Below are 17,278 nucleotides of genomic sequence, written 5' to 3' on the forward strand. Positions count from 1 at the left end.
GCAAGGGTACGAGGTCTCCACAAAAAAAGGACCGGGAGGTGTCGTCCGACTCAGATGCAAATGCTTCTTCATTCAGCTGGCGCAACATGATGAAATCGGATCATTAAGGTGCAACCTACATAGACTAGGTGATAACACTGGATCGGCAGCTGTCACTTTCCGCATTGTATAATCGTCAAGTCATTCCTCCTCCTTCAACTGCACTCCCGTTGTTGCTATTGTTGTTGGTGTTGTTGTTGTTGTTGCTGTTGTTGTGATTGGCGAAAAGAAAAACAAAACTGAAAAAAATCCCCAGAGTTTAAACTACAATGCTACCTAGGTACCATGAATTGAGGTCAAGTGGATACGACTGATAGAACGGATATGGACGGGAGAGCAAAGCGGAGGGCAGGACAAGACGCAAATGCTTTGCACATGTAGTGGGCAGCGGCGACCGGCAAGGGTCAACGACGTATGGGCTTTGTCGGGAGATTTTACTAGGCTGGGTGCTGTGCATGTATTTAGTCCACAGACTGACAGTAGAGAGTCGAGACGACGGGTGTGGGGCTATCTTGTTTTGAGAAGAGGGCTTGGAAGCTCGGAGGCTTTGAAGTTCGTGCCAGATAAGTTGCTGGTCTAAAATTGTACGTACATGTATATGTGTATGCGCACAGGCACAGGCACAGGCTCAGTTAGTCAGACGATGCGACACGAATTATGGAAACTCCCCAGGTTCCGGGTGGGAGTCGGGTTGGGGGTTTGGAAGTCATACGTTTCGATTGATAAAAAATACCACTATTTCCGTACGTATAAATCACGATATGCACCCAAATGCATGCATGCGTTGTAAAGCTACAGCGGACGACATCAAATATGAAAAAGTTGGTCATGACGAGTAGTTACATGCTATTCCTATATGGGCAACCAAAGATTGCCGGTTTGGTGGGAACGCAAGATCAGCGAGCGCATGAATCGTTGATAAAGGTTCGCTACTTGCGGTATGCCTGCTGAAAAGGCAAACGGACGAACCGAGGGATCGAAAATGAAAACAGACCACGTCCCCATTTCAGGGATTGGTTGGTAGCGGGATCTAGGCGCATTTGGTCAAGGGTGGGTTCACGCCAGCAAGCTTGCCGAGCCTTGAGGTTGCACCTCTTCATCAATCAATCAATCTGTCTATCCATCTAAAGGGATCCCGAGCTCGTTGGGACAAGTCGCGAAAGTCCTAGCTTGGTGCACTTCTTGAAAAGCGGTGAGAATTGGTTCAGATACTAATTCCATGACCCGACGATTGATGGGATGCGGTCAGATTTAGCGATGCGGCTGCAGGCAAGGCAGGCGTTTGCACGGCACCTGACGTCGAGATGGCACTTTTGGCATTTTAGCACTCTGATATCGAAGCGGGGATCATCAGCCCTGGGTTGTACTCATGGATTTTCAAGCCAATGAGAAACGAGTGACGTTTGAAAAGGCGGGCCGCCTGACGAGACCCCCTGGAATGGGTAGAGATGGGCGATGGAAGCCGCACGAATCTGGGCACCTTTTCGAATTAAAAAATAAAAAGGCTCACCAAGCAGCGGAGTTTGATTTTGTGGGGCGATTACCGTACCACCAGATCCAGATCTGAGTCCCTCCAAGCCTACCAGGAGCCTCTCCAGGAGCCTCGATCCACGAACGGTACATACTCTGGATGACTAATAAGCAGATCGAGATGAGGTGGCTTTGCATTCGCATGTCATGGTATGGTGAGGAATGTATATATGCCAATTATAGTCGCATAATAGCTGCTGCAATGTGTGTCAGAAACGAGGGCAATCAATGTCTATTATGGGTAATAATAGACACGACGGCAAATTACATGAGCTTGCTTGCAGCTAACCAGGTAGGTTAACGGATTCTTAATAAGAGCCGCTGAAATCAAGCGGGTAGGCTCAAGCATCCACTGATTGTGAAATGCTGTCCAATATGTTTGTGCATTGCAACATCAACGCCATTAGTTACAAACTATGCTAATACTGAATCTGGTGGGATCTCAATTATCACAGATTTGTTCTCGAATACATGACCAGTATTACATGGCTCATGTATAATTGTGTCTGTCGCGATATGTAGCCGACATTTGCTTGGGGCATCGCCGTTGGCCAGTGCGCTCATTAAAAGGAAGGACATTTGACATCTGCCCCTCCAACGTTGCTGTGACGCCTGTCCCGTGCAGGTGAGTCGTGAGGCAGTAAGCATACCAAATGTCGTTTCACTTTCATCCTCTGCTGTGGCATCGCTTGTTGCCTGTCAGAAGTATCCGAGTTCCTGATTAACTGCGCATATTTTGTCTTCACATATTAGCAATTTAATTCATACGATGAATGCCACGCGCTTTGTAAATTACACGCCAGAACGACTCCCAACACAGCCTGGATGAGGACAAGACGTACAGAATGTCCGTTCTTGCTAAGCCGATACCCCCTTTATATACCGTCTACATCTTGCGGTCCACTGTCAGGCATGCTTCTCTTTATATTGGTAGCACACCACACCCCCCTCGGCGTTTGAAGCAGCATAACGGCCAGGCCAAAGGTGGCGCTGCTCGTACATCGCGAAATACGCTGAGGCCATGGGAGATGGTGGCCCTAGTTTCGGGCTTCCCTGGCTCAGTAGCGGCTTTGAAGTTTGAGTACGGAGTCCTCTCTTTCTAAAACCAGTGCTTGGCTGAGGCGACCTCTACTGATGGATACAGATGGGCTTTAACGAATCCACATTTATCTCTACACATTCCATCCGAGTCACGTATCACCATCGCGACGCAGAAAAAGCGCAATGGCCACCCCAAGCGGCCTCGCCACAGCCTGACCTCGATCCTCTCAAACCTTCACCTGCTTCTTCGAGTCGACAGCTTTTCCAGGTGGCCTCTGAGTCTACACTTCTTCGCGCCAGATGTCTACAAGGCTTGGAACAGGTGGTGCTCGACTGCCAGCGAGCCTTTACGGAGCAGCTTAGAAGCGTTTCCCGACTTCGCGCCTACAATCGCCAACGTCGAAGGCATCACAGATTCGGGTGCGGCCCCGGCACCTGCGCCATGGGGTATTCATGCTCTTCCTCTGGATTACGCTCCGCTCAAAGATTATGTTGCCAAGACTAACTCCATCTTCACATTCGAAAGGGAAGGCGACTGCGTAGTATGTAAAGAAGCCATAGGCCCTGGTGAAGGTCTACATGCCGCCTGCTATAACGACGGCTGCGAAGGTGTTGGTCATGTAACCTGTTGGAGTCAATATTTCTTAGCCGAAGAGCAGGCGGATCACATTCTTCCAGTGTCCGGCAATTGTCCCGAATGTGGCGGCAAACTCGTTTGGGGTGACATGATGAAGGAGATGACCTTGCGCTTGCGCGGACCGAAAGAAGTTGAGAAGCTGCTCAAGAAGCCACGCAAACGAAAAGCCACCTCAGTCGAGGAATAAAGATAATATACGCACCCAAAGATGCTTCTATATTACCAAATAGTACTCGGTGTCCCTGATTTTGGTTGTTAGTAATAGTCCGTCTGTCTCGCTAATTGCTACAATCGGCTACCAAATTATCATCATTCTTCTATACTACAGTTTAAAAGGTTCTGCTCGCAACTTCCAATGCATCACTCTGGGCGTGATTAGGCTTGCTGTGTGAACTCTTGTATTGACCGTTTGGTCGAGTTTCAGTAATGTTCGCGCTCCTGCCTTTCTGGGATGGTCTATCCCATCTTCCGCGAATGAGCAAACTCAAGCATTGCGGCAGTAGCATTCAATGGACAGCTCCAGCTTGGCAACTCTTGGCTAACGGCACACAAGCTTCGTTCAGGAAGCTCGTACATCAAACCGTCTTCTAGCCATCGTGAAATTTACCATGATTGGCTCAAGGACTGTTAAGCTTAACTCACTAACATTATTGAACGCACCGCCAAGCAACAAAGTCGCAAATTATCATCTCGCATTAGCTGTTCATAGATAGTCATTCATCCACTTGCCCCATCATTTGGCCATGAAGTTATGTTGCCTGCCAGTTTCGACCATAATGAAGATGACGCCCGTTACGCTCATCCATATTAAACGGAACCGCGGAGTCCAGAGGCAAAAGTTCAAGCAATGTGACATCCTTCATCAAAGATCCACCAGCGCGAGCCTTTCTGGGAGTACTTGAGTAGTTGACACCCCGTCGTTGAAAAACCACGGGCTTTCTGTCCTCTTTCGATTTTCTTTTGCAGGTCTACCTAAGCTGTCAAGGTCGCTATAATGGTCCGCTCACTCTTTTACGCCTTGGCTGCCCTTGCGGCATCAGCTGTAGCCCTTCCTCTTGACGTGCGCGAGAGATTGTTCACTATTGAGCTTGCACCAGGTGTTACGAAGGAGGTGACCGAGCCGGAGAAATATGAGTTGAAGGCTCAAGGTATCAGATTCTTCGACATCACCGAGACGGGACCGAACGCGGCGGATGTGAAGGTGGCAGCCGTCACGTATCCCACGGCCGTTCAACAAACCACCGCTGTCAACGCCCTCATCCCCAGCTTGAACCAGAACAACCTCAAGACTACGCTGACAACGTTCTCCAACTTCCAAAACCGCTACTACAAGTCTACTTACGGCCAGCAGTCCTCGGCTTGGCTGCTCCAGCAGATCCAGAACGTCATCACAGCCGCAAACGTTACAGCTGCTGTCAAGGCAGAGCCATTTACTCACACCTGGGGTCAGTCCAGCATCATCGCCACGATACCCGGTAAGACGACGAATGTTGTCGTGCTCGGCGCGCACCAGGACAGCATCAACCAGCGCAGTCCGCAGAACGGACGCGCTCCTGGCGCTGATGACGATGGATCAGCCACTGTGGAGCTCTTAGAGGCGTTCCGTGTTCTTCTGACCGACTCAAGAGTGGCTGCCGGCCAAGCAACAAATACCATTGAATTCCACTGGTACTCAGCCGAAGAGGGTGGTTTGCTGGGTAGCCAGGCTATCTTCAACAGCTATAAATCGTCCGGAAAGGTCGTCAAGGCCATGTTGAACCAAGATATGGCTGGTTACGTGGCACCAGGAACGACCGAGACTGTCGGTTTGTTCAGTGACTACGTCGATACCGCTCTGACAACCTTTATTGGAAAGTGCATCAAAGCCGTAAGTTCATGGTATTCTTCTGGTGGTAAATTAGACCAAGCTAATCATGGTTTTCTCAGTACACCAAGCTGCCAGTAGTTTCCACCAAGTGTGGCTATGCCTGCTCTGACCATGCTTCAGCGCGTAGTGCCGGCTACCCTGCTGCGCTGATCAGCGAGTCTGCCTTTGAGGACACCAGTCCTTACCTGCACACCACCGAAGACACGCTCGAGACAGTCAACTTTCCTCACCTTCTCGAGCTGGCCAAGGTCAGCCTTGGAGCTGCATATGAGCTTGGCTTCGCCACTTTGTAATATACGGAATGCAAGCCAGTGCATCGGCGCTAGAGAAACAGTGCTCCGATCATGTGTACATAGATATAATCAACGTATATGAATCAACTTATAAAAGTATCCTAGAACAGATCTTATTGGTGGCAGTGTTGTGAATAAGCCGTATTTGTGGTAGGTATGACGCAATGTAATATGCGACACTTAGCAGTTTGCGTTGCACGATCCGAGATATCCAGTATAATAAGTTATTGGGCAAGACCTGCATCCGCGGAAGTGGGAAAGTCAAACTGAGAGAACCACTTGTGGCAATGGTCGAAACGTAACAAAACGTCCATGGTGAGTCAGATTCATACTTTCAAGCTCTTTGGGTCGACAAAACCTTTGGTGCGATAGCTCAGTAGGCTTAAACATATAAATGAACGTTCTTCCCGAGTGTACCAGTGGGATTTCACTTTCGAATTACCATCATGAAAGCTACACATGCAACCCGCAAGATGGCGCCAAAGTTTTCACAAAACATCGAGACAGACCTGTGCTTGGACCCACTGACTGGTGAATTGTATAGAGGGGATGGCAAAACATACTTGCCATCGCAGCCATGGTTCTCAATGACAAATTGTGAGAGCCTGTTGGCAGATATCTGTAAATCTCACCAGACTGCAAATATCAAAACGCTGTCTCATTTCCTGAGAATCAACTACTTTGTACAAGCTCTCTCTCTTACTCTCTAATAATATATATGTCGGTGTCTTACTAATTAATTGCTACTAGACCAAACCACAAAGAATCCAACCGTTGAGCGAGCTGGTAGGACCCGGCAAGACCAGCCAGTTCGATGCTGTCCCAAAGCTAACGACCAACCCCAATTTGCACTTGAGCTATACCATTTCCTATTATGACGAGCTTCTCTTTCTCCAGCCCATACCGCTCTACATGCTCAGCAGCGATTTCTGGAAATGGCTCTCCTCAGCCCTGGACTTGAGAGACGCACTTACCACTGGTCGTGATCCGATCTACGAATGTGCACAGGACTTCATGCGCTCGTGGGCGGACCTGATCAGAACCAGGGCCGACTTCACTGCAGCCACGGCCAACAACCTCATACCATCTCACAGAACCGACGGCCAGCAGATCCTCTTCGAGGACTTTGTCGAGTTCATGACGTCGATGGGGTTTCACAAGTCCGCGGATCGGTATATCACCGGAAGATACAGGTATGGCCTGCTGCGGCAAACCCACTCTGATCGGGCCGCGGAGGCACACACGCACGGTCGGTTGCTGATGGAGCCGCCGAAGATGCCATGGAGCCACCTGGGGGCTCTCTGGGCGGTGCTCGCGATCTGCTGGGCCCTCGTATGGCTCCAATCGCCTGGCGGCCCCTTTGCGGCAGAATGTTGGACTGTTAGCTTCAGTGTCTTTGCGACGGAGGTGGTGGCGGCTTTGACTGTCTACAACGCCTTTGGACAGATAAACGGGTTTCTGAAATACAAGGAAGTCATCAAGTCCGGGGAGGATCGCAGGGTCGAGCGGTGGGAGCAGGCTATATTGCGAAAGTTGAATGCTGGTGTGTTCCAGCAGCAAAATTTGAAATGATTTCGTGGATGGATTGGCATTCGATATAGGGATTGTAATATTGCATTTGGTGAACTTGACTAAGTATGGCTCATGGTATATTTCTTGGTATGATCAACTGCTTGGAAAGATGGCGTAGTTGATACGGGTTTTCTTGTGGGATATTAGGTTGAAGTCTTTAACATTGCTGCGGTGTTATAGAGTGCATACCGAGAAGCTTCTTGGGTTTCAATCTGATTTGTGGCACTAGTTCAGACACATGCGTCCTCCTCATTAATTCCCAGCCAGTCTCGAGGTGAGGTGGATATGTTGCCCGCTCGCTTTGTTTTATTGCTTACAAGCTGCACTCCTTCGTCTTGAGTTAACCATGTACGACGACCGAGGGGATTTCGTGAATTTTAGGCATGCGGAGAACCCCTGTAGAGATCCTTGGCGCTGTGCCGTATATACACTTGATTGGTATGTGGCTGAGCCTAGTCTACCCTTGTTGACCGAGATGCATGTAAATCTGCCAAAAGTCAGCCTTGTCTATTCCAATACCCCAGAATGATGTGATTTGCCTTGTTGATATGTGGTTCTTAAGAACTGACGTTCGTCTTTCATCGATTCTCACGTTTCTCGATCTACCACAATCATTACAAGTTTCATCGACGCAATGACTAGCACATCAGAGGTTGACCCCCCTGCATACCCGCAGCAGGGGCTCGAGTCCTCGTTATCATATGATTCATCCACCAGAAAACTGTTACGCCTGGATGGCCAGACGCATCTACCGTCTCAGCCATGGATGTCTTTGAATAGCGATGAGCTGACGGTTCAGCTCCGGAAGGCGCATCAGGTCTCAACCATCGAAGTCCTACGTCGATTAATAACCGTGGATTCTTTCGTAAGTTTTAACGATGTTATTTACACCAACGACTCAAGTTCTGACTCAACTTTTTAGACAGAAGACTCGATAGCTAGTCCGCTCCCGCCGCTGCATGTGCTCACTACCATCAACGAATACGCTCTGAAGACAGCTACACACCCCGACCTTCATCTGACCCGCACTACCACAACCCCAGTCCAGTTGTACATCCAACCTCTGCCCATCTACTTTTTATCCACGGCATTCTGGGACTGGCTCAAGTGCAACTCCGGTCCAGAGTCGAACCACGATCTCTACATCAGCGCCTGTGGTTTCATGCGGACATACGCAGCACTCATCCGCTCCGAGACGGACTTCAACATCGCGGTTAGCCAAGAAGCCGGTCTGATCCCCGCGCAGAACAGCGAGGGCCGCGCCGTAACGTTTGAGAGTTTTGTCGGGTTCCTGAAGGATGCCGGCTTTGACCAGATGCAGAACAGCGACGTCAGCCCGCGCTGGCGACACGGAATACTCACCATCGGAAACCCTTCCAAGATCCAGGAACTCTACACCTATGGGTGCGTCGTGGCGGACCCAAGAATCGTCTTCTGGATCAGGCTGGTGCAGTTTGGGCTGTGTGCCGGCTGGATCGTGAGCCAGTGTTTTATCTATCGGTCCTTGAAGAAAGACGACGTTGGTGGCGGTGCTGCGAGGTTCTTCATCAGTTTTGCAGTGTTGCTGTTCTCGCTGTTCGTTGCCAGCATTGTCAAGGCCCAGGCGAGGAAGTCTGCACGCACACGGGTCGGCGAGCAGACTCAGGATGGCAAGAAGCAGGTGAAAGACGCCGATGTCGAGAAAGGGTTGAGCCAGGGGGTATAGAGCTGAAGTACACCAAATTCTCCACCTCTTGAACCTAAGAGCATTGTATACCTCGATACGTCGCGGCTCATCTCATATCATTTGTAATACCATGAAATTATTGGCTAAGGAAACAAGGCGAAGTAATTGGCGTTGTGGCATATTGAAGGAGTATTAAACATGAAGATCCAGATGTTATGGTAGGAAATATTGATATCTGGAAGACCAGAGTTTCTTAAATCCAGACGTGATATTATTGATCACTTAGGCAAAGATACCTTGGTGCAGAGCAGGATTTTCGCCGAACGTGCTGCCACTTCACCATCTTGTTGTTTACCAAACAACGTCGAACGCCCATCAACAAGAGTGTGGCATCATTGGTATTCCGGGGTCTGGGGAACATTGTGGTAGGAAATTACGGGTTTAATCATTGAAGTCTCAGCGTTAAGTGGTAGAACTAATATCAAGCACGTCCCCTATATTCGTAACCTTCTTACTACAGGCTGACCTACTATAATACAAAATATAACAAGAAGTCTTTTGAGTCGAGTGGGTGATCTGGTCGCTGAAAGGAGCCTTACTTGAGAATAAAAGAACAACACTAGGTAATTATGGTCATATCATTATCATAAGGCTCATGTACAACTACTGCAATCGTTGTGTCTCTCAGGTGGGCGTTAGAAATCGGAGAATGCCAGGGATAGTAATAATAATTCATCATCAACTACAAATTACATGGATACTTTATGTGAACAACAACATGAAGAGCACTTTAACGAAGGATTCTATTGGCTATCTCTAGGGCGCCCTCGCTTTAGCTAAGTCCGTCTCTTCCCAAGAATGCTGAATCCTTCAAAGTCCTCCGCTTCATCGTACCTCCTGAGCCCTCGTGAAACCCGATGTTGGTATTAGCTCACAACATCTAGCATGCTGCCGCAGGTTGTCTAGCCAGTGTACTTGCAGGTGAGCGAGCCACCAGAAGTGCTGCAGTCAGTAAGGACCTGGCTGCTGCTGGAGTCCCTGATATCGATGATAGTACCGCCCTGAGGAGTGACAGTGCCAGCAGATCCGGTAGCCGAGGCACCGGTGAAAGTCACGGAACCAAAGTCGGCGAAGGGAACCAAGCTACCACCAGACTCGAAGTCCTCAACAATCCATTCAGCGTTGGTCTCGCAGAGAGTGGAGGGAGTGCTGGTGAAAGTGTGGGTGACCTTCTGACCAGTGGTCAAGTTTTCGAGGATAGCGACACCCTTTGTCTTGGACGAAGCATCAACCTCCATGTAGATCTTATCACCGACGCTGATGTCGAAGTTCGAGAAGGAGTGAGAGTAATCGGGAATCCACTCGTACCAGGCGTCGAATGTGCCGTCTCCGTAGAAAGAGACACCAGTCTGGAGAATGGCGGTGCTGCAAGTGTCACCGTCAATGCCGACCCATGCGGAGGCAGCGGAATCGCTGTCTCCAGAGACACTGGGGACAGTGATAGTGCCAACGACCTTGGTGAAGCCCTTGCCGATCTGAACGGAACCAGCCCAGTTGCTGGAGTACTGGGGGTAGCTAGTGTTGCGCATGTTGGGGGCCGAAATGTGCTGAGGACGGGCGGAGCGTGCTCCATTGCGGCGGGCGAATCGTCCGGCAATGTCAACCTCCTGGGCAGGCTGAGGCAGAGCGGCCGCAAGGGCGGCAGCGCCAAGGAGAGCGAAGGTGTACTTCATTGTAACGATTGAGCAATGGAGCGGAGGAGGCAAGATGGCAAGGCTTGGCAGGAGATTGAGGGTTCTGAGGCTTGGTTCTCGGAGACTGTCCTGGGAAATCAAAGCTACGAAAGCTCGCTGGCATTATAGTATTTATAAACATCATGATCGGAAGTCGTAATCAGTGTTGACATAACGTGAGACTGTCGACCATGAACTAGACTAGAAGCTATTCCCTCTTTCGCAGGTGACATGTGACTCGAATGAGGCATATTCATGCAGTCGTGTCATGATATCTGGATCATTCTCTTGAGAAGATTATACTTAGTTGAGAAGGTGATATCCCATGAGGGCGGAAGGAATCCATCTTTGCCATGGGGCTCTCTGCAGTTTCTCGGGCTAGTAATCTGCGGTTGAAAAGGGACGCATGGCCGGTCCATCGGCAGTCTCGTTTGGATTAACCACGCTGGTTTGCGTGATCAACGTCAAACGGCAAGGGGATTTAGCCGTTCAGGGGTTGGGCAATGGGATGGGTGACTGGCCAATTAGGATGTAAAAGCAGTCCCACAACTGGAAATGTCAGCTTTCTAGCGCCCACCTGGTTCTCCATCTCAAGTGTTGGGCTGGCATCATGAACTCAGGACATATTCGTTCTTTCACGGCCGTTTCATTCGTATGTAAACTTCCGAAAAGTTGATTTCGCAACCATTAAATCGACATCGAAGTTGAATCAATAACTGCAAGTCGCTATACAGATCTCAAGACCACCTCCGAATTGTTCTGCTTGGCCGGAGTTGGAGGTTCGTTAGGTGGCATTGCAGTCGCTAATCTGCACCCTGCAAATTGAGGAAAGCTTATTTCATGCCAAGATAAGCTTGTTTTTAAGCCTAGCGACGGATATTACTTGGCGATCTTCACCTGTTAGAACTTAGAGCGTTTCTGGAAAACATCTCTTAGGACGATTAGAGAAGGTGTCTGACCAGAGTAGCATTCGTGTCCGGAATCAGTACCGTGAGTGCTCGGAATGGAACCAGCTCAGGTTCTAGCGTCGGTTCTAACCGGCCAATCTTCATGGCTTACCATCCAGCTAGTGACGACCCACTACGCAGCCAGTGCCTAGCATACCATCCCCGTGCCCCAGATCTTGGCTCCTTGGCTATCTCGAACAGTGCTGTCCATCAACGCAGAGCCTCGTCATTGGGGCAGTGTAAATGCCTTGCCGACCGCCCGGGAAGGAGCCGTGTGTCCTTCTCAAATTGGCCAAGCGCCTATACATGACTGTTCCATTCATGATGCCTCCACCGGCATCGTCCAGGTCGGAACTTAATTCTTCGTATAGCACGATGTGATAATAATGGATATTGGTAAATGAGTGGATAACGATGAGTCAAGCGATTGCTCCGGTAGACACGAGTGAAAGTGCTGGGTTGGAGGCATCTGATCGTATATTTCTGTGCTTGGTTCTTATCAAATCTGCTTATTTCAAAAAAGTTCAAGAGCTAAGACACTTCTCACACTAATCGCCCTTCGTCTTACAAACCAGTTGAACAATGGTGCGTTCACAACCGCATTTGGGAAACGGGTGGCCATCGATATCATTCGGTCGCAACGAATTTTGAATCCATCGGTTTTTTATGAAGGTGAGTCGTATTTACTTGCCAAGTGAAAGACACATTGACTTGAGTGCCACTATTTTTAAGCCTTTCGAGTCAGCTCCGGAACTTTACGCTCCTGAGGCTAAGGTAAATGTGAGATATGTTGAGGTTCATCCAATCCCGGGCTATATTAAACCAGCATCAAAGTCGAAAGACGTCAAACCTATCTTTGACAATCAAGTCTTGCCAGGTAGTCTGTTCATCACCGCGTGCTCGCTTTTCCCATATGTCGTATATCATTTCCTCCAGGATGATAATGTTTCTGAAGCCAAGTCTTCTTTTTATCGCAAACCAGCTTCGCATCCGGCGTTGCTGGTCCGTGGTGCTGCATTCCGCACCCAACACGAGAGGTGCCCACATCATAACCGAACCTGATGTCCCCTTCGTTGCAGCTTCGATTGCTTCCAGTTGCAGCAGACCCTTCTCAACAAGCGTGTGCACAGAAGAGATCGCCGCGCGTTGAACAGACCGCTGGTAGTATACCAACAATGCATAGTAAAAGGCCTGCGTCATATAGTGTAATATAGCTGTGTGAGCCGCCGATTGTGTACCACCGCTGTTCGAAGGAAAGTCTAGATAAAGCTGAAGCTCAATGGCGTCTAGCTCATTCTGATTAGGTGTGCTGGTTGAAGATGCAAATGTGTTGATGTAATCTAGATGTCTCAGGAACGACTGTGATATTCCGTAGTACGGAAAAGAAAGTTCGAGCTTCTCTGCATCGTCTTCCAAAAAGGTTTTGAGCTCAGCTGGCACTTGATACCCGCAGAATATTGCCATGGGGACCAGGTGGATCTGGAAGGCCAGCGAAACCTCTAAGCCGATCACCGTCTGCCGTAACTCACTAAGGTATGCTAAGGCACCATCAAGATGGGTTCTCCACCGGCTCGTGTTGCCAGAGATAGCTTCGATGGTTATGCACTACAGCATTCGGAGTTAGTAATTGTTCCTCTAGGATGGGCTAAGGGGTCTTTGGGAGCATTATAAAAAAATCATCAAGAAACAATTGACTTCGATAGGCAATATCTGGTCTGTAGACATGCTAGAAAAAATAGCAAACGATTCTGAAAGTTGCTTACTGCCATGATTGCCATACCCAAAGACTGGGTGCGTTGTTGGTCGGCTTGGACAAGGTTGTGCCGCAAATGGTGGATGGCTAGTTCATCATGCCTCCAAGCAAGGGCCTTGTCTTCATCGGATTTTCTCCCGCCCAGTTCGAACAAATTATAGGCCGCACCCGCACAGATGGCGTGAAAGACAGCTATATCCGCTGTAGAATCATTCCACTTTGACATGAGCCCTTTAAGGGCCATTGGTAACATCATTGATCGGCATGGGTTATGGGCCTCGTCGACAAGGACCAACTTCCCACTAGTATAAGCAACCCAGTGGTGTATCAATCGTTTCTCCGAAGAAGGTATCTGGAGCATATCTAGGTGTCTCGGAGGTTGCTGTGCAATAGGCTGTACTGGGCTAGTGCGACCCAAGTCATGGATGTCCACCGCCGCATTGCCACGGCCATGACGATCCTGCGATGGCAGTTCGGCATTCTCAGCAGTAAGGGTGCCTGCTACTATTTCCTTCGCGTTATGCGCAAGTGCTGTTAAGTTCAAGTCGCCTGCATTGGCCACGGAACATTGAGCAAGGCTGAGTTGATTTTGAATAGTCGAACTGTTGGACAAATTGGCGCCAGGCCGCAGACTGGCCGGATGGGACGCCGTACTAGTCTCCGATCTGTCGCCGCCCGAATTTCCGCGAGTGTCAAGCTCAAGTATGGAGGTCACTGCCTTTGGCGGCTGCATTGGAAAGACCGAGAAAACGCCATGCTCAATCCTGGATGATTCGGAAGGACAATCATCAATCCGATTTAGCATGGCATCAACCTCAAGATCTGACCAAAGTGGAGCTAAGCAGGCCTCGGGATTGTCAAATACCCGCATGTTGCGTCTCGGCCGGGAGGCTTCGTCGACTTCGGCACTGAAGTGTCCTTCACGCTGGCTGGTTAACCAGGTAAGTCGTACGCCATAACCCTCGCACTCGACGCCGAACAGCCTGCACCTCTGACATTTTGGCGTCTGCTCATCGCATTTGACCCGGCGGGACCTACAAGTCCAGCATCCTGTGAAGGTCTTCTTACGTTGCTTGCTTCCATAATCCATAAATTTGGAGCATTGAGAGACGGAACATTGTAGAGTGCGGGTGATAATAATTAAGCAGATAAATAAATCCACGGCAAGCAGAAGCGAGAATGTCTCGGCGTCAAAAGCACTTGCGAAAAGGAGAGGCTTGTGTTATGCCGAAAGTGGCTAGTCAGTGGACCCTGTCCCAAAAGAGAGGGCACAGAAATTCCAGGGAAGGCAACGCCGACTTAGCTTATTTTTGGTCGCTTTCAATTGCCCACCGCGGATTCTGTGCGTATTTGCCAAGCCAAATAATGACTTGGATTAATTCGCTTTGGTTATTCAACGTACTATGCACTTTACCTAAACAGAAATAATATCATTCGACTAGCGCATCATGCCATTGGTTTGCTCGCTGTGTCCTTCCTGACCACAGCTATGGGCTAACAACTTGAGCATCTAAACACTTGGCACTCGCTCTCATGAACCGTGACATTAATTTGTTACATGAGATGATGTTCGGCAGCTTGCCACGAGAGCCAGGGTGCTCCAGTCAGAGGAGATGAATTCATTTCGAAGATCTGGATGCTGGACTTCCTCTAACATAATATATAACCCCATCTGCCACCACTGAATTGAGCTCACTCTGGTTCTACCATCAACCTCCGCTTATAATACAGGCGGAAGCGTAATTCTTGGCACCCTACCTATGCACAGTCTGGCCAATCTCAACGTACTCACCACCCAGACCATCATCAGTTTACCTCAACTTGACTACCATGAAGCGACGCCATAGTACGAAAGCCGACTTGGCGCCACCATCAGCAACAGTACATGCTGTCCTTGACGATGAGGGCGTACCCCTAAATCACTTCGAGTTTGGTGGCTCTCTCGGGAATGCAGCACTCATCGTCGGATTCCCATTGCTCATGTGGTACATGTTTGTTGCTGCCAAATACTACGATGGCCGCTTACCACTGCCAACTGGCGGAGAATCTTGGACAGAATTTGTGCGGCATATGGTCGGTCTGGCATACGCTGGTGCTTACCCAACGCGCAAAGCCTGGCTCATATATTGGTCGTTCTTTGCCCTGGAAGTATTACTCTACTACACCTTACCTGGAGTCACGGGTTATGGCAAACAGTTGCGTCACGAAGGTGGACGACAATTGAAGTACTTCTGCAACGCTTATATCAGCTTCTATACCACCATACTCATCGCAACCCTCCTTCACATCAGTGGGATCTTTCCTCTCTATACTGTCATTGACGAGTTTGGACCTATCATGACAGTGGCCATCTTCTCCGGATTCATCAACAGCATCGCTGTCTATGTGTCTGCAATAATCGGCCAGAGGACCCACCGATTGACCGGATACGCAATCTACGATTTCTTCATGGGTGCTGAACTCAACCCCAGGCTTGGAATTCTCGACTTGAAGATGTTTTACGAAGTGCGGATACCGTGGTTCATCCTCTTTTTAATCAGCTCTGCGGCAGCTGCCCGTCAATACGAATCATACGGTTACGTCTCGAAGGAAGTCGCATTTATCGTAATGGCACATTTCCTGTATGCAAATGCATGCGCTAAAGGTGAACATTTGATAATCACTTCATGGTAAGTCTGTTCTAGCTTGAGGGTACCTGAGTTAATGCTGATTTGATATTAGGGATATGTATTTCGAAAAGCTAGGATTCATGCTGACATTTTGGAATATGGCCGGTGTTCCTTTCTCGTACTGTCATTGCGCTTTGTATTTGGCGAGCCATGAACCCTCAGAGTACCATTGGGGCATATGGCCGCTGGGAGCCTTGGCTGTGGCTTATCTGTTCTTCTACTGGGTATGGGATACTGCGAACGGCCAGAAGAATGGATTTCGGCAGATGGAGCGAGGCCAGCTACTGGATCGCAACACCTGGCCTCGCTTGCCATGGCTGGTAGTGCGGAATCCGAAGGCGATCGATACGACGACCGGAGATCGAATTATGGTCGATGGCTGGTTCGGAGTTGTGCGCAAGCCACATTACACAGCTGACATGTTCTTCGCAGTCTCGTGGGCGTTGGTTACAGGTTTCAAGTAAGTCGTCCACTCATGCGCTTGACACGGACCAATATACGAGCAAACCTCCCACTGACACTTTAGCAGAAGTCCCTTACCTTGGTTCTATCCAGTGTTCTTCTGTATCATGATTCTTCACCGTACGAGGCGGGACATCCATAAGTGCAGGAACAAGTACGGCGAAGCATGGAAGCAGTATGAGAGAGCCGTGCCTTACCTTTATGTACCCGTAAGTAACCACTCCAACAGATTTTATTACTTGTCTCTATTGAACAATACTAACAATGTATAGTACCTGATATGAAAGATGGCATGCATGGATGGCCACTTATAGCGCAGGACTAGTCCGGTGTGATCACCGCATCATCGTCTACCAGCGTCGCGCCGTGGAAATAATATGTACAATTCCCCTGATGAGTTAGAGAAATACAAAATTGCTCAACCGTCATCTCATACCAAATTCCAAAAAGAATTCTCAAGTAAAGTCCATAGTATTGAATCAAGAATTCCCAACGTCTTCAATGACGACTAGGAAACCACTGTCGGTCATGGCATCATTCTCGTTCCAAGTCAACTGATAAACACCCGTATCGGTAGTGGACGAAGCCTAGAACTGAGACTCAAGTTCAATGCTGTTGTTCTACACAAACTGAGTAGCACACAAAGCGCAGCCAGAGACCGTTCGGTTGATGTCAGCTGCAGGAGTGATAGGGAGAACGCCGAGCGAGTAGTTAGCTGCTGGTCGGATGTAAAGCGAGCTGGCGGACGTCTTTTTTCTAAAGGCGGCATTCGCAATCCAGTTCTCACCAGTGATTGAAGCGAGATCCCGTCTCAGTTCTGCCAGGTTGTATAATATATGGACGATGAAAAAGACGTCTTTCCAAACTACCTACGAGTACCCCATGCTGATGCAGGTCACCGATGGCAAAGACACGTGAACTTCGAAGTGGCAGGTCATCCAGCTCCCCAACGCGGATGGCCACTCGCCCTTCGCACAGGACCACCCCATGCACCCGCACGGTCATGATTTTTGGGTCCTCGCCTCAGACTATACAAAGTATCACACCGGGTCAGGCCTGCAGTTGAATA

The 17,278-nt window shown here is 49.2% G+C and overlaps 7 protein-coding genes across 7 annotated transcripts; 5 read left to right on the plus strand and 2 right to left on the minus strand.

Moving 5' to 3' along the window:
• The first annotated feature begins 1,956 nt into the window (after positions 1-1,956).
• BKA67DRAFT_557548 (GIY-YIG catalytic domain-containing protein) lies at positions 1,957-3,580 on the plus strand. The gene is made up of 2 exons (XM_046102268.1): positions 1,957-2,650; positions 2,714-3,580. The coding sequence occupies exons 1-2, from the start codon at positions 2,415-2,417 to the stop codon at positions 3,432-3,434; spliced, it is 957 nt and encodes a 318-aa protein (XP_045962492.1). The 5' UTR covers positions 1,957-2,414; the 3' UTR covers positions 3,435-3,580.
• A 412-nt stretch (positions 3,581-3,992) lies between these two features.
• Positions 3,993-5,407, plus strand: BKA67DRAFT_635600 (uncharacterized protein; the record flags this gene model as incomplete). Its single annotated transcript, XM_046105658.1, has 2 exons — positions 3,993-5,114; positions 5,174-5,407. The coding sequence occupies exons 1-2, from the start codon at positions 4,242-4,244 to the stop codon at positions 5,405-5,407; spliced, it is 1,107 nt and encodes a 368-aa protein (XP_045962493.1). The 5' UTR covers positions 3,993-4,241.
• Positions 5,408-6,050: 643 nt separating this feature from the next.
• Positions 6,051-7,342, plus strand: BKA67DRAFT_557550 (uncharacterized protein). The gene has a single exon (XM_046102269.1). It carries the CDS (start codon positions 6,320-6,322, stop codon positions 6,977-6,979), a length of 660 nt encoding a protein of 219 aa, XP_045962494.1. The 5' UTR covers positions 6,051-6,319; the 3' UTR covers positions 6,980-7,342.
• Positions 7,343-7,471: 129 nt separating this feature from the next.
• Positions 7,472-8,896, plus strand: BKA67DRAFT_209910 (uncharacterized protein). The gene is made up of 2 exons (XM_046095480.1): positions 7,472-7,844; positions 7,902-8,896. The coding sequence occupies exons 1-2, from the start codon at positions 7,614-7,616 to the stop codon at positions 8,682-8,684; spliced, it is 1,014 nt and encodes a 337-aa protein (XP_045962495.1). The 5' UTR covers positions 7,472-7,613; the 3' UTR covers positions 8,685-8,896.
• Positions 8,897-9,607: 711 nt separating this feature from the next.
• Positions 9,608-10,378, minus strand: BKA67DRAFT_656465 (peptidase A4 family-domain-containing protein; the record flags this gene model as incomplete). The annotated part of the gene is made up of 1 exon (XM_046106943.1): positions 9,608-10,378. The coding sequence occupies one exon, from the start codon at positions 10,376-10,378 to the stop codon at positions 9,608-9,610; it is 771 nt and encodes a 256-aa protein (XP_045962496.1).
• A 1,540-nt stretch (positions 10,379-11,918) lies between these two features.
• BKA67DRAFT_209922 (fungal-specific transcription factor domain-containing protein) lies at positions 11,919-14,236 on the minus strand. Its single transcript, XM_046095481.1, has 2 exons — positions 13,089-14,236; positions 11,919-12,930 (listed from the first exon to the last, which is right to left on the minus strand). Exons 1-2 carry the CDS (start codon positions 14,166-14,168, stop codon positions 12,154-12,156), a joined length of 1,857 nt encoding a protein of 618 aa, XP_045962497.1. The 5' UTR covers positions 14,169-14,236; the 3' UTR covers positions 11,919-12,153.
• A 190-nt stretch (positions 14,237-14,426) lies between these two features.
• On the plus strand, positions 14,427-16,740 carry BKA67DRAFT_601821 (C-24(28) sterol reductase). Its single transcript, XM_046105333.1, has 4 exons — positions 14,427-15,747; positions 15,800-16,207; positions 16,277-16,418; positions 16,482-16,740. Exons 1-4 carry the CDS (start codon positions 14,909-14,911, stop codon positions 16,491-16,493), a joined length of 1,401 nt encoding a protein of 466 aa, XP_045962498.1. The 5' UTR covers positions 14,427-14,908; the 3' UTR covers positions 16,494-16,740.
• The last annotated feature ends 538 nt before the right edge of the window (positions 16,741-17,278 follow it).

Source organism: Truncatella angustata, assembly GCF_020726525.1.
Source record: "Truncatella angustata strain MPI-SDFR-AT-0073 chromosome Unknown BKA67scaffold_2, whole genome shotgun sequence".
Classification (NCBI taxonomy): Eukaryota; Fungi; Ascomycota; class Sordariomycetes; order Amphisphaeriales; family Sporocadaceae; genus Truncatella; species Truncatella angustata.